This window comes from Trichosurus vulpecula, chromosome 8, assembly GCF_011100635.1.
Source record: "Trichosurus vulpecula isolate mTriVul1 chromosome 8, mTriVul1.pri, whole genome shotgun sequence".
Lineage (NCBI taxonomy): Eukaryota > Metazoa > Chordata > Mammalia > Diprotodontia > Phalangeridae > Trichosurus > Trichosurus vulpecula.
In genome coordinates, this window is record NC_050580.1 from 92,662,539 (window position 1) to 92,677,133 (window position 14,595).

Here is a 14,595-nt window from a genome sequence, read left to right on the forward strand (position 1 = left end):
AAAAGATATAAAAATATATATGAAGTTACATATTTAAAACATATATGAAAAGAAATCTAAAATAAAGCCAAGTTCTGAGTACCTATAATGACCAATCTAGGATCTGCAGAATGAACAATTAAACTAACTTTTATCCTTTCAGTAAAGGTGTAAAGAATGTTGCATATGCTGTTAAGACAGTTTTAGTTGGTTTTGTTTAACTATTTTGTTTTTGTTTTGTCTTGTTTTTTTTAGAGGGGAGAAGGCAGGGCAATTGGGATTAAGTGACCTGCCCAAGGTCACACAGGTAGTAAGTGTGTCAAGTGTCTGAGGCCAGATTTGAACTCAGGTCCTCCTGACTCCAGGGCCTGTGCTCTACTCACTGCACCACCTAGCTGCCCCTGTTTAACTATTTTGTTATAAAGAATGGCTCATTTTTGAAAAGGGGAGGAAGGGATCCTGAAATAACTAAATGAAAAAAGAAAAGGCATTAATAAAATAATTTTAATAGGAGAAAATATTATATACAACAAAGATCCCCCTTCATAGTAAAAGAATGTTATCGAAACAAATGGACTTGGGTGTAAGGAATAGAAGACAACAGAAGATACTAGGAGTAAGTGCTATAAAAGATGGCATAAAAGAAAAGCTGAGAAAGAATTCAAAGAAAACTTCATCAAAAGAAGCATTCATGCACCACAATCCTGTTTCAATTTACTCTAAAGGAGCTGACTCTCTCAAGACTGTCTATGGTGAACATTTGAATGAATGCGAACAAGTGAGTAGCGTTACATCATCAAACAAGTCAGGTCACATTTACATCATGATTTTAGGTTCACAAGGCACTTTCCTCACAATGCTTAAGTGGTAATATCATTATCTCCATTTTACAGATGAGGAAACTAAGGATCAGAAAGGTTAAGTGACTTGCCTACTATCATATAAGTGGCAGAACCAGGACTCAAATTTAGTTCTTCCAATTCCAGGGTTTTCTCTACTACAATACACTGATGATGAAAGGTTTGAAATGTCTGATCATATCAGTTGTCTTTTGTCTCAACTCTTTCCCCTAGAGGTTCACATACCATCAGGAATTTCATCATGATCATCAATTCCACGTTTTACAATTCTAGGCCTTGTCTGTCCATCTTGTGTGGTCCCCCATTCATCTGGCACTGAGGAAGGCTGAAACTGAACTATAACCTAAAATATGCAACAAAAATATTCTTTAAAAAAAACTTGTTGGCACAAAAATTAAACAAATTCATTTCTACTCTTGAGCAAAAATCTCTCTTCAAACATAAATGAATAAAGTAAAACGTTTGCTATATCTAAATACCTATATAAGGCAGATGCTAGACCGCTGACCCTAAAACTAGTATTATAAAATACATCCACTGTATTTAAATACCAGATTCAACAAGTCAGCTGAAAGCATGCAAAAAATAATGTTATCAACTATAGGCATACCTCAATTTAAGCACTTTACTTGATAATTCAGATTAAAAAATAAACCAAAGAGTACTTATTTTCATTAAAAAACAGTTGTACAAGGGAATGCACAATAAGAGTCCTTTAAATGTCTAGTGAACGAATAAAAAAAGGGTTACAATTGTAAAATTAAATTTGCATGCCATTTTAGGAAGTCATTTTCCATCAAAACATGCCTAAACTCATTGAGTTCTGTGCTGTGACTTCCTAAGAAATATCTTGCAATTAGTAAAAATTATGTAGAAAACCACAAACCAAAGCTTTAAACAGAGTAACTTCGCAGAAAAAAAGGAACGATAAAAGGGTATGCATCTGTATGTATTAAAACTTTCTAACATTACACAGAAACTGGTATACCTGACTAACAAGAACTATGCAGTGATTAACTCATAGTTGTTCTAATGTATGTTGCCACAAATGGAGATTGCAAATAAGAACATCTGAGTTCTGCTAGTTTCCATGACCAATTTTAACTATGGCAAACAATTCCGAACATAATATGAATATACATGTTATTTACTAATGTACATCCACTGTTGAAGTTAACACTATTCAAGTATACTCAGAAAAATAATTTGAAACATACAAAACAAGTTAATGATTTAAATATCTTTATTACCTTTGGATTATGCATAACAATTGTTTCTCCACTGGGAAACTCAAGTCTACGATGCCATTGATTGGTGGTTACAGCTTTTTTGTATTCTGCCTAGGAAAACAGGTAAAAAAACAGGTAAAAAAGTCCAAAATGACTAATATCATTAAATTATACCACGTTTAAAAAGCATTTGTATGAAAAGAATAAATGAACATTGCATTGCCAAAGATGAGATTACACATGAGACCTGGTAATATTTCATTATAAGTGTATAAAAGTATTAGAAAATTGACTTCCAATGGCTAAGATTCATTTGGTAAATTGACGTAAAACAGGTTATTTGTTTCATATCAGGGTACAGAAACACAATGTCCAGCAAGATACAAAAAAGGAGAAAATTCCTGCTCAGGCAATACACAAGTCACACAGAACTGATCTTTAAGAGGACGTTTAAAAAATTAACATACTTTAAAAACTGCCTAGAATATCAAGTAAATATTGTAGCTATCAATCAACACAAAACCAATCACCTCACCAACCAATTTCTAAAGTAATTACTACACCCTTCAGCAATTCCCTGTAAAAAAAATGTGAAATCCCTCAATTTTGGAGGGATATAGGTGCCAACTTAGGAATGTATTTTTTAGATTCTGGGGTTTAACGTTTTAGCAATGACCAAATGAAAAAACCTTATAATCAGTTGATGGTATAAAATTAGATTTACATATGAAATCTATGTTAAAAAATTCAGGATTTTAAAAACATTCTGGCCTTCTGCTTATTGAAGTTTCCTTTATCTAGGAAAACAACATGAGAGCAGAACTTCCTACTTCTCTAACAGAGATGGGGGAAGAGGCAATAATAGTAATAATTTACATTTATATGGTTCCTTAAAGGTATGAAATACTTACATTAAATAGCCTCACAGCTTTCCACCCAAATAAATTCTGACTACCATTCTGCAACAACCAAACGCCTAAGAGTCAACCTATTGTACTCCATACAGTACAGAATACAGTAAAGGAGCTGGCTACTGGGTGATGAATTCTTCAGCCAGAGCAAAATAAAGGTTGTGGCTCAGCATTCCTTTACTGTTTCTTGTTGTTCCAAAGCATGTTTCAGAGACAAATAATTCTTGATGATTCTAAGATACATTGTGTAGCAAACAATAGGTTTGATTCCTCCTCTCCAATCTTCCCTGTTATCAACTTGGTGCTCTCTTTCCTGTCATGAAAATCTTTTTTTCATCTAGTCAAACCTAATACTCTTATCTTCCTTATTCTTATGCCAATTTGCAACTCCCAACTTTTGGTATTTATCTGATGCCAGTCCAACTATGGCATCTAATAGTTTTCAGAGCTACAGATTTCAGCATTTTCAGAGAAGGCACAATGAATTATGTTTAAGTTAAAGTTTGAATACATCATGTACTAAACAAGAAGCAAAAATTACACACTGCTTTCAAGATATCAAAAGAAGAATCCTGAGATGATACTTGACAATAGAATCCCTTTAATAAAGATTACTCATGTATCTTAAGTCTGCAAATTGGAAAAACTAGTTGGAAAAAATAAACATTCTTCTGTTTGGATTTGGGAATGTCATGCACAAGTGCTAGATTAAACTCAGCACCAGGCTGAGAGTAAGAAATACCAAGAAAAGACACTGCTATTTTTTAATCTCTTTTATACTCATTTCCACATATTAATCCTAAGGATTAACATATCCAATGGTATTTGATGCCATGCAATTAACCAAAATGAGGATGGAGCAAAAGAAAACACCCATTATCCTAAGTTCTTCCATTTGCACTATTCCCCTAAAAACATATATAAATCTCACTATAACAATCTTCAGGGAACTGAAGTGGCATAGTGAAAATAATGTCAGAGGACCTGGACTCAAAGCCCTGCTCTACCGTACAGTGCCTCTGTGCCCTTGGGCAAGTCAATTAACTTCTCTGGGCCTCAGTTTCTTCTTCTTCTGTAAAACGATGGGGCTAGAATCAATGATCTCTAAGGTTCCTTCCAATTCTAAATCTATGAACCAATGAACAGGGTGGAATCCTTTATAGGTGAAACCACTATAAAGAGATCCAATAAGCAATTTAGTAACTAAATCCTATAAGAAGGTCCAAGAAAGAATCACTTTATATTTTTATTTTTTTTTTAAATCATATATTCATTTACCTAAGGCAGGCAACTGGATATGTTTTTTTTTTGGTTTTTTTTTTTTCTTTTTGCAGGGCAATTGGGGTTAAGTGACTTGCCCAAGGTCACACAGCTAGTACATGTGTCAGGTGTCTGAGGCCGGATTTGAACTCAGGTCCTCCTGACTCCAGGGCCGGTGCTCTACTCACTGCGCCACCTAGTTGCCCCAGAATCACTTTATATTAAGTGTAGCTTTATAGAAAACAGTATGAGAATTAGTTTTCACAGACACATGTACATTGTGCCTATATTTATTTTAAACAAATGGTAAAATATTTTAAGATACATACCTCCAGTTTTTCACTGAATTCCTCCGTATAAGGTATATACCGGCTATCTGTATCCCCCTTGTAAAACCAGGTACAGCGTCTAACTTCAGTCTGTTCTTCTTCCCAATACACAGCTTTTCTCAATCTGTCATAGAGGTAAACATCATATCGTCCACCATCCGTGCTTAAAACAACACTCTCAGGATCTGGCTGGACTAAAAGATAAAATTTAAGCTTTATTTAAGACACTTAAATGTGCTCTTCCTCCTAATCTATAAACAGATAACATGGTGATCATGTTACCCCCTTTCCAAATAAAGTGCCAAACTCATCTATCCAGTTAAAAAAAGGCTTAAAATTAATCTATGATACTTTAAGTTTTCTTTTTCCTCAGCAAAAAGAAACAAGACTTTGAGGACCACTGCCAGAGAGCACTAAACACTTATTATCATAAAATAATCCAAAAATATTTATGGGATTTTTAAAAATAATAGTGCCACAAAAGGGAAACCAGAGTGGTATAATGGAAAGAGAGAACAGACATCAAAGGCAGAATGATTTGGGTTCAAGTCCCACCAGTGACTCATACTGGCTTTGTCTCCCAGCCTGGTCAATGAAGTTTTCAGTACCCCAGACAACTCTCTTTTAAAAACAAAAAAGAAAGTAGGGATCTATTTAGGTAAAGAAACGCTCCTCACTGGTAATTCCAACTAACTCAAACTAAATGAAACTCAAAAGTCTAGTTTTTTAAAAAGTCATATTGATAAATATATTAAATAACAAGCTAAGCTCAGTAACTACACATATCAAATTTTTCAAAAGCACAGTTCCTTTACATATCAAACATTAAACTAGTAATTCACAAGAAGTATTACTAACACTTCCCACCTTTAAAAAAGAGGAGAACGAAGTAATTTGACACTCACAAAATTCAATGGAAAAGAAAGGAATAAGGTCCTTCAACTCCCAGATCATACATAAAATTTTTTCCTGCATTTGCCTCTCCCTCATCCTACCCTCCCCAAAAAGAAAGAAAAGTTGCACTTACCTGAATTATAAACTTCTTCAAGATGTATAGAATCAAACATACTGAATGGCATCCATATTTGTTTGTATTCTACTTCCTTGCAATAAAACCAATGAGGCTGAACTGCCTCATACAGATTCTGAAGGAAAAGAGGAGGTGGTGCTTGTATCACAGGAGCTGCGGGTCTAGCCAGAAGCTGCTGTTGGACTGGTGATGACATGACCGTCTGTCCGGCTGGAGGAATCTGAAAAGAAAAAGGCCATGTTTCCTCCAAGTCTGAGAAACAGCATGGCGCAGAGGGCAGCAGCCTGAACACGGAGGGAGCACCTTAGATACTTACTAACTTAGTAATTGTGTGATCACAGCCTCACTGAGGCTGTTTCCTCATCTGTAAAATTGAGATAATAATATCTATAAAGTACTTTCCTCAGGGGATTCTTCTAAGGCTCAAATGTAAAGGCCTTGGCAAACTTTAAAGTTCTAAACAAATGTCACGTGTTGTTATCTCTGAGATAATAACTATGCACATGCATGCTCTTCAGACCTAACAATGCTCCTGAAGACTTATGGTCTTATAAACTGCCCTACAATCAAAGAAGGAAATTTTTTCTATCTAAAATATTTTCAAGTTACGAGCATTGCCTAAGATGAAAACAGTGACTCGAATAAATCTAGTTACTTTTTAAGGGCATGAAAGGCCTTTCCTCAGAATTTTTGCATGCTGACATAATATGACTGAAATATGAACTTAGTGACACCTGTCTCCTACATTTTAGAATGAAAACAACAAGATTACAAACTAAACTTGATGCTCATCATCACATCACTGATTTGTGCTTCAGTGGGTCAGATACTTTATTCTTTTCAGTTAACATCAGTTAACAATTTATAAACAATATTTATAACAAATTTATAACAATTTAGAAAATTTTTTAAAAATCAAAGTTTCATAAAAGGTACAGAAATTTTCTTCCAACACTATAATACCATATGATAGAGTATTTCTGTATTTAGATCAAATCCCTATTTAAGAAAATAAACTAAAGGCAGATATGGAGGTATATATCAATTTTGATAACCAAGGTTTTAAAAATTAAAATTGTACTTGATTATATGCCGAAATGCTCCTGGATATTTCTCATTTTATAAATTCATCACAGTTTGTATTACATTAAAACTTTCTGATTTGGAAAGTTTTTGTTTAATCAGTTACTTCTTCAGTGGATAGGTAGTTTAAAGTAATAAAGAGAGAATAAATGTAACCCTCTTATTTTAAAATTGCTTTTACTATGAAGTATATAGGTTTTACATTTTCTTTAAAAGTAATTAGCTTTCCAAGTGGATTTCAGAAGAATTTGGAAAGACTTAACATGAACTGAAGCTCAGTGAAGTGAGCAGAACCAGGAGAACACTGTACACAGTAACACTGTGCAACAATCGATTATGATTGACTCAGCTCTTAGCAATATAACGATCCAAGACAATTCCAAAAGACTCATGCAGGAAAATGCTATCCACATTCGGAGAAAGAACTATGGAGTCTGAATGCAGATCGAAGAATATTATTTTCACTTTTGGGGGTTTTTTTGTGGTTTTCCTTTTTGTTCTGTTTCTTCTTTCACAACATGACTAATGTGGAAATATTTTTCCACAAATCACATGTATAACTGTATCAGATTGCTTGCGATCTTAGGGAGGGAGAAGGGAAGGAGTTAGAAAAATTTGGAACTCAAAATCTTATAAAAATGAAAAACTATCTTCACGTGTAACTGGAAAAAACAACATACTATTTACCAAAATAAAAAGTAGTTAGCTTTCATATTCCTGCTTTTAAAAAGCACGGAATGTTTGAAATGCAGGATAAGACTAAAAAAACTGATAAGAATTAGAAAAGTAAGTGAATTAAAGCGAATTTCTATACCGGTGGCATTGATCCAGGAGGACTCTGATACATCTGAAGAGGTGGTCCAGAGGATGATGTATGGGCAGGATGGTTTGGAGTCTGACACTGCTGCAACTGTGGTGGAGCAATATAAGGGTTAGCTCTGCTGCTGGTAGGGTTATGGCGATATGGATTATATCCTTGTTGTGGTGTTCCGTGGGAACTTGCAAAGTTTGAAGGTGGGAGATTACTATGTGGAGAAGACTGATAAGCACTGATTCCCATCTGTGAAGGAGGTGCAACACTATAAACAGACTGAGTCTTTGAAATGTGTGATGAAAATGTATTTGGACCATCTGGAGATCCAGTTGTAAGAGGAAGGGAAGATGGAGGCTTAGACAACGTTGGCACTCCAACAGGTGCTGGTGCAGTTGTTAATGGCATCTGTCCAATATTCCCAAAAGGATCACTGTTGCTGGATACCTGAGAGAAATAACTAAATGTCTGTGGTAAAGTAGGATGACCAGAAGTCTGACCAAGGAAGCTATCTTCCTCACCAACATCTGTAGAGTCTTCTGAAATAAAGCATAGAGTAGAAACATAGTTGGATTAACTTTACCACAAAGTTCTGAAAAAACATGTGCCATTTTCACAAAATACTTCTAATAATGTATCCACTCAATCGATGAATTTTGAACTGCTGTAATAAATGACTGAAATTATGTTCTTCACTACTCAAATAGCTGTGACTTTTTATGGTAATGACATGAAATTCAAATAAATGTATTCATTTTTCTTGACAAGATTAGATGTAACATTGCATTCTAAGACATAAAGTAATTATTCTACAAATGAAAACTCTGCTGGCAATCACAAGTGAACTATATCTCCCCAAATCATCTAGTGCCACAAACTGATGATATTTAAAAAAACACCAAAACAACTGGTAAAGTCAATTATTAATAACTAAGGCAGACAAAAACTTAAAGCGTTGAGCTATCATATCTCTTGGTCCAAGGTGAACAGTCTCATAGGAAATATCATCACCAATCCCTGTGGGAAATATGTCCAAAACCTAAATCCTTCTATACCTTCAACAGTAAGTGAATTGTAACATCAATGACTTGGTTATTTTATATCATTTTTATGTGGGCTCATCCTGTTCTACTCCACACTGATCCATCCAGCACAAAATCCTCTGCCAGGACCCAGTAAATGTTTCGTGTGGCTCTAAGTATATTAAAAGATTTTCTACTCAGTTCTCATTGCCTTCCATTTTTATTCATGTCACTCCACCCCTCCAAACATTCCAGTGATTCTCAATTGTTCTCTCTGTATCAAACAAATAATTTCCTGGTCAGGGCCCTTGGTATGATAGTTGTACACCATTTTTTAAATTTTGTTTTTATTATTCAATTGAAAAATGTCAACAAATCTGAACATTTCCATATACAAAGACTGAACAGAAAAGAAAACTGTATATGAAACCGTGAACCTCAATTACATTCAATACAATTCAGCTGCATTATAGTTTGTTTTTTTTAATAGAAGTATATGTTAAATTTACCACAATAATATTAAACTGTCATGCTTGTTTTTGTCCCTTCTGAACTCCCTCTTCTGTGTGTAAATTTTTTTCTTTTGTTAATTTGTCTCTCCAACTACACACTACCTAACTGAACAAATAAAAATGCTTAAAAAGAGAATTAAGTCAATACACACAGAGATGCATAGTCCAGTCTTTTGTTTTATAATCTTTAGATTTTTTTAAAAAAAATATTTCCTGTTGTCTTATTGTGTTTTTCTGCTTGGCCCTTGAATTCAGTTCTTGAGCAAAGCTTTCCACTGTTCATTCTAAGGTTTCAGTTTTCCTTTCCATTCTTCCCTCCCTAGCCTTCTATTCTGTCTCTATTGTTTCTTTTCTTCCAGGTACTCCTGCAATCCCTGTGACCAGGACACATTTCTTTTCCTGAGGCTTTACTTGGCACTTGTGAGGTGGATACTATACTCTCTGGGTTTTGTCCCATAGGCATCCCTCAATCCAAGATATTTCTTCATGGTATTTTTGAGTTTTCATTGATTTGCTCCACAACTAAATTGCATGGGCAAGGTCTGCCTGGTTCTGAGTATGGTGGCCCAAACTAGGCCCTTCCTTCAAGAAACTCTAGACCTGCTCCAGTGCTGAACTCTGCCTATGTGCTCCAGGATCTCCCCTGTAGGTTCTGTCTGAGGTCATTTCCTCCAACTACTGTAATCAGGGCTATTCCTATGCTGGGTTCCAGCCACAGGCTTTGGGGACTGCTTTGGCTGGATTTTGCCAAGGGCCTTTCTCCACTGTGCTTGGGCTAGGGCCACAGAATTTTGCTGGACAACGCCCTGAATTTTCTGGGTCACTAGCGTCAGGCTAGACTCACTGGGAACTCCCCATGTCTACTCTGTTAAGCTGGGTTCCCCATGGACATTAAAGACAGCTCAGACCAGGCTCAGGTCACTAGGGACTAGACCCCTAGCCTCCTGAGGTTGCCTGCACTCTACTTTCTATCTAGCTTGGCCCATGGTCTTAGCAGGACTATGCGGCTCCCTCTGTGGATTCCTGGACTGGATGGGAGAATCTAATAGGTACCTTATAGGTACATTTCTAAGTCTACTGGGGTATGTATTTTATACTAGCACTCTACTCCCACTTCTATTGTACTTTCCAATGAGTGAGTCAACAAGCATTTATTAAGTATTTACTATGTGCAAGGCACTATGTTAAACACTAGGGAGAAAAAAAAGGCAAAAAAAGGAACTCACATTCCAATGAGAGAAACAACATGTAAATAATTAGGTATAAGATATACAGCAGATGGAAGACAATCTCAGAAGGGAAGGCACTCGTGGTTAGGAAATAATTCTCTAATTTCATTTTACTCTCTAATCCAATCATGTCCCCACATTTACATTAATGTTTAACTCCCTATACTCTATTTCATATATGAGAAACACTGTTCTCTTGGTTGAGACTTTTCATTCACTAAGTTTATCAATTAAAAACAACTACAGATAACCATTAGTAACACAAATAACTTCACATACGTTTTGTGATTATGTGTAAAATATTTACGTACTCTCTTCTAATTCAACCTTTTAACTTATATAGACAATAAAGAATCTATTCTCTACAAATCTTCATGGTCTCAAATGATCATGGCCCAAGTAATATATAGTCTCACCAAAAAGATTCAACTCAACAAAACAGTTACAGGCTTACTAGTACATACAAGGTGCTAGGGATACAAAGATAATACAACATGCTGCATTCCCCCTCCACTCCCCTTAGAGTCTAAGGAAGATTCACAAAGTAGATTATGATAAGGACAAAGGAGAAGTTTAAAATGCCATAAGAAATCAGAGGGAAGAAAAATTACTTTCATACAGAAGGATCAGGAACAGCTTCATGGAGAAGGTGGATCCAAAGCTGTGCCTTGATTGAATAGAATGATTTCAGTAGACAGAAATGTAGAAATAGTGTATCCCTGTTATGAGGAAAAGCTGAGGTGTCTGAGGCCCACCACACCCCTGAGGATGGCCCAAACCAGATTAAAATGTTAACTGGGAAATACTTATCAAAATAAATAAAAAGGCAACAAAATAAAGATAATATTACATTTTAAAGCTAAGTGGCCTGCAGGCCTTCTGTACTGATTACTGGTCCCCATTCCTATGTAACACTGCTGGAGAGTACATGAAGTGTAATATAGTTAAATAAGGATGCAAAGGTAGGCTGGAGTTAAGACTGTAAGTGATTTTAAATGATAGGATGAGGGATTTGTATTTTATCCCATGAATCAAGAGGAATGTTTGTGAGAAATGGAGTGACATGGTCAAACCATACATTTGAAGAAAAAAAAAATCCAGATTATTCTGGCAGCTAGGTAAAGGGTAAGAGGAGACCAAAAAAGAGGCTATTAATAAAACAGTCTAGGTAAAAGGTAATGAGGGTCTGAGGTGGCAACAGTGTGGGCAGAGAGTCTATTGTGGATGAAAAGAACTTCACTACTTATTGAATGTGGGGGATGAAGGAAAGAGGGAAATGTCAAATGTTACTTAGTTTTGAATCTTGGTCAGCTAGCCAACTAGCATTTATTAAGTGTCTACTATGTAACTGGCACTGTGCTAAGCACTGGGAATACAAATAAGGTGAAAAGTCCTTGCTCTCAAGGAGCTCACAGCCTAACAACTGAGACAACATGCAAACAACTATGTACTAACAAGAAATATAAAGGCTGAAGAGCTGATCAACAGAAATGAGGAAGTGTGAAGAAAGTCACCCTTTTTTAAGAAGAGGGATAAATTCTGTTTAAGACATACTGAACTTGAAGCTAAAGTGTCAGTGGGACACTCAGAAAGAAATGTCCAGAAAGAAATTGGAAACGTGGGACTGGGGAAAGGGGAGGAAAAGCAGGAAGACTGTAACTGGCCATATAGGCCTAAGGGTCACCTGCACAGAGAGGATGATTAGGGTGGATGAAATTTCCAAAAGAGAATATATGAGAAAATGAGTATTCAAAGAAATGAAGAGTTGAAAAGAGACTGGTAGGCTATCCACATTTAAGAAGAATGAGGATCTGAGACAGAAGTAGCAGTACATCAGATAAGAGAACCCGGAATGAGCCATGTCAGGCAAAAAGGAGCAAAGAGAAGACAAAGTATTCAGAAGGAGGTCGACAATGTCAAACTGCTCAGGAAAAGTCAAGAAATCTCAGGGCCAAGAAAAGATTACAGGCTTTGGTAAGGATGAGATCATAACCTTAGAGAACGTGAGTTTCAGCACAGTGATGGAAACATAAGTCGGATTGGAAGGAACTAAGATGTGAGCGTGTGGTGAGGATACCTTAACAATAGGTACTGTGAATTTTCTTCCCAAAGGTGAAATTATTTCAACTGCAAATGCAAGAATTTAAATGCTAAAGTTAGCTTTCCGGATATAAGCAGCTGAAAATCAAACAGAGTGTTAAACAAACATGACACACTATTTAACAGGAAGGCAGGTATGAATATGGTCAATGCACCTCCAAAAGAAACATGGGGCTTTCACATTCCATCAGTGTCCAAGATCCCGTATTTCTGCCATCCTTAACAATGTACTGCTTGCTTTCCAAAAAGCGTCACCACCCAGCCTCCACCTCCTCGACACTGAAAACCTGAGTCCTAGGCCAGCTAAGTCACTGGACCTTTGGCAAATTCTCCACCTAAATGGCTCATAGTTGATGATTCTTCAGAGCTCTTCCCCCCCCACACTCTCCCCCTGCCCCGCTTCCGAACAGGAATACTCCCCTTTCCCCATAATTACTCTCCAGTGACCCTGAGAGTGGGTAACCTCTTCCTTCTCGCTGGGAAGAATAGAAGGGCGGGAAACAAGGGAGAAGGAAGGACAGTGCTGGCCCCTCTTGGAAGTCCAGGGCAGCCTATTCCACAATGGAACCCTTCTGCATCGGTGGGCGATCCAGCCCTCTTGCAAACACGCTGGAGAGGAAGATTTTCTAATCCCTTTATGACTCACGCCCGACCGGGAGTTCTCCATTTCTTTCGTGATCCCCACCTTTGGGGCCATTCCCCTCACATGAAGTACCCTGATGCCTCACTCCCTCTCGGGAGCTCAAATCTCGGCCAGCCTCCCCGGACCAACAGGGGGCGGGCAAGGAGGAAGAGCCCCATCCCTCTCACAGCGCCCCTCCCCTTCTCAGGTGCCAGCCTCCTTTAGCTTGGGCCGGGGAGGCCCATCACATCATGCAGTGCCCCCTCCCCTCTTCCCCATCAGCCTCGATGCCCGTCCACTTACACTCGGGGCTGCCCACCGCCCTCGGTGCCCATCACCCAACACCCTGCCCCCGCAGCCCTCCCTCCTACCTCCCGGGAGAAGCAGAGAGGCCGGGGAGGCGGGGGCCTGGCTGACGGGGATGAAGGGCACATTGAAGTTGAACTCGGAAGCCGAAGAGAAGAGTAAGTTGGTGCCGGCGGAGGAGCCGCCGCCGCCGTTGGATTTCTTCTCGGCCATGGCTCCGGCCCGCCTCCCAGTTACACGTCTCAGGCCAGCCGGTCCACCACCACCGGCCGGAAACGGGTCAGACAAGGGGCCGGGCTGCTTCCGCATTTGCGTGCTGGGCTTTCCAGAGATCAGCTGACCAGCCCCGTCCCTGCCCCCTTCCGTACCTCCCAGCGGCTCCCTTGTAGCCCGCCCCACGGGGCCGGAGCCAAAATGGTCGTCGCGGTCTCAATCGATTGCGAGACCGGGAGACAGTTGGGGCTTTGGTAGTCCGAGGAAGATAGGTGAGGGCTTAGGGCGAACTCTAGGTACCAGGAACATTACAGGCAGCACAAGAAGTACGTGAAGCAAAAGGAAAGGAAAGCATTTCGTACGTTTCAAACGGCAAGTGCAGTTCCGGGAAGTACTTCGTAGGCGTGGCTCCAGTGCCTTCGGGTGAGTCTAGCTGACGTCACTAGTGACGCAATGCCTCGGCCCCGCTCTTTTACGGAGCCCAGGAGCCCCATACAGCGGAGCTGCCAGAAGGTGGCGCTGTGGAGCGTGTGAGGGTTTCATGTCCTTTAATACGCAAAGGGACCAAAACAGCACTTTTTATGGCTGCAAAGAATTGGAAACGATGTCTGAGCCCATCATTTGGGGGTTTGGCCAGACAAGCTGCCGGGAATGAATGTAATGGCATAGTACATGCAGGCACTTAAGAAACAGAAACAGGGGTAATTCGGGGAACGTCGGAAGATTTATATACACATTGATGCACAGTGGAGTAAGCAGAACCAGGAAGGGGATACGTATATACACACATACATATATATACACACACACATACGTATGTGTGTGTGTGTGTGTGTATTGTGTATGTATACATACGACGTTGCTGGGGAAGGGTAGCCGGAAAGAAGAATAATGAAGAACGGAGCAACCTGTGATTGCAAGGACCAAGTTCTCCAAGGAACAGGGGAAGAACCAAGAAAAGACGCTGCCCTCCGTGCTGGAATGCCCTTTGCCTTTGGCTTCCTCCAGGACTCAGCTCAGATCCCACGTTCTGCAGGGGTTCTTTCTCAACCTCCCCCATTGCTGCTGCCTTTCCGCTGACATTTCCTTGTCTCCCCTA

The 14,595-nt window shown here is 38.7% G+C and overlaps 1 protein-coding gene across 2 annotated transcripts in view; it reads right to left on the minus strand.

Annotated features, from left to right (window-relative positions):
• The window catches only part of LOC118828552 (SEC23 interacting protein), a 34,353-nt gene extending 20,476 nt beyond the window's left edge, over positions 1-13,877 (minus strand). The window contains exons 1-6 of one of the 2 annotated variants that reach the window (XM_036735237.1): positions 13,349-13,877; positions 7,496-8,031; positions 5,596-5,818; positions 4,569-4,762; positions 2,090-2,179; positions 1,065-1,182 (exon numbers count right to left, since the gene is read on the minus strand). In XM_036735237.1, coding sequence (XP_036591132.1) covers positions 1,065-1,182; positions 2,090-2,179; positions 4,569-4,762; positions 5,596-5,818; positions 7,496-8,031; positions 13,349-13,592 — 1,405 coding nt within the window. In that variant the 5' untranslated portion in view covers positions 13,593-13,877. The remainder of the gene's footprint in view (positions 1-1,064; positions 1,183-2,089; positions 2,180-4,568; positions 4,763-5,595; positions 5,819-7,495; positions 8,032-13,348) is intronic. The other variant, XM_036735238.1, reaches the window with a different exon arrangement.
• Between the last annotated feature and the right edge of the window lie 718 nt (positions 13,878-14,595).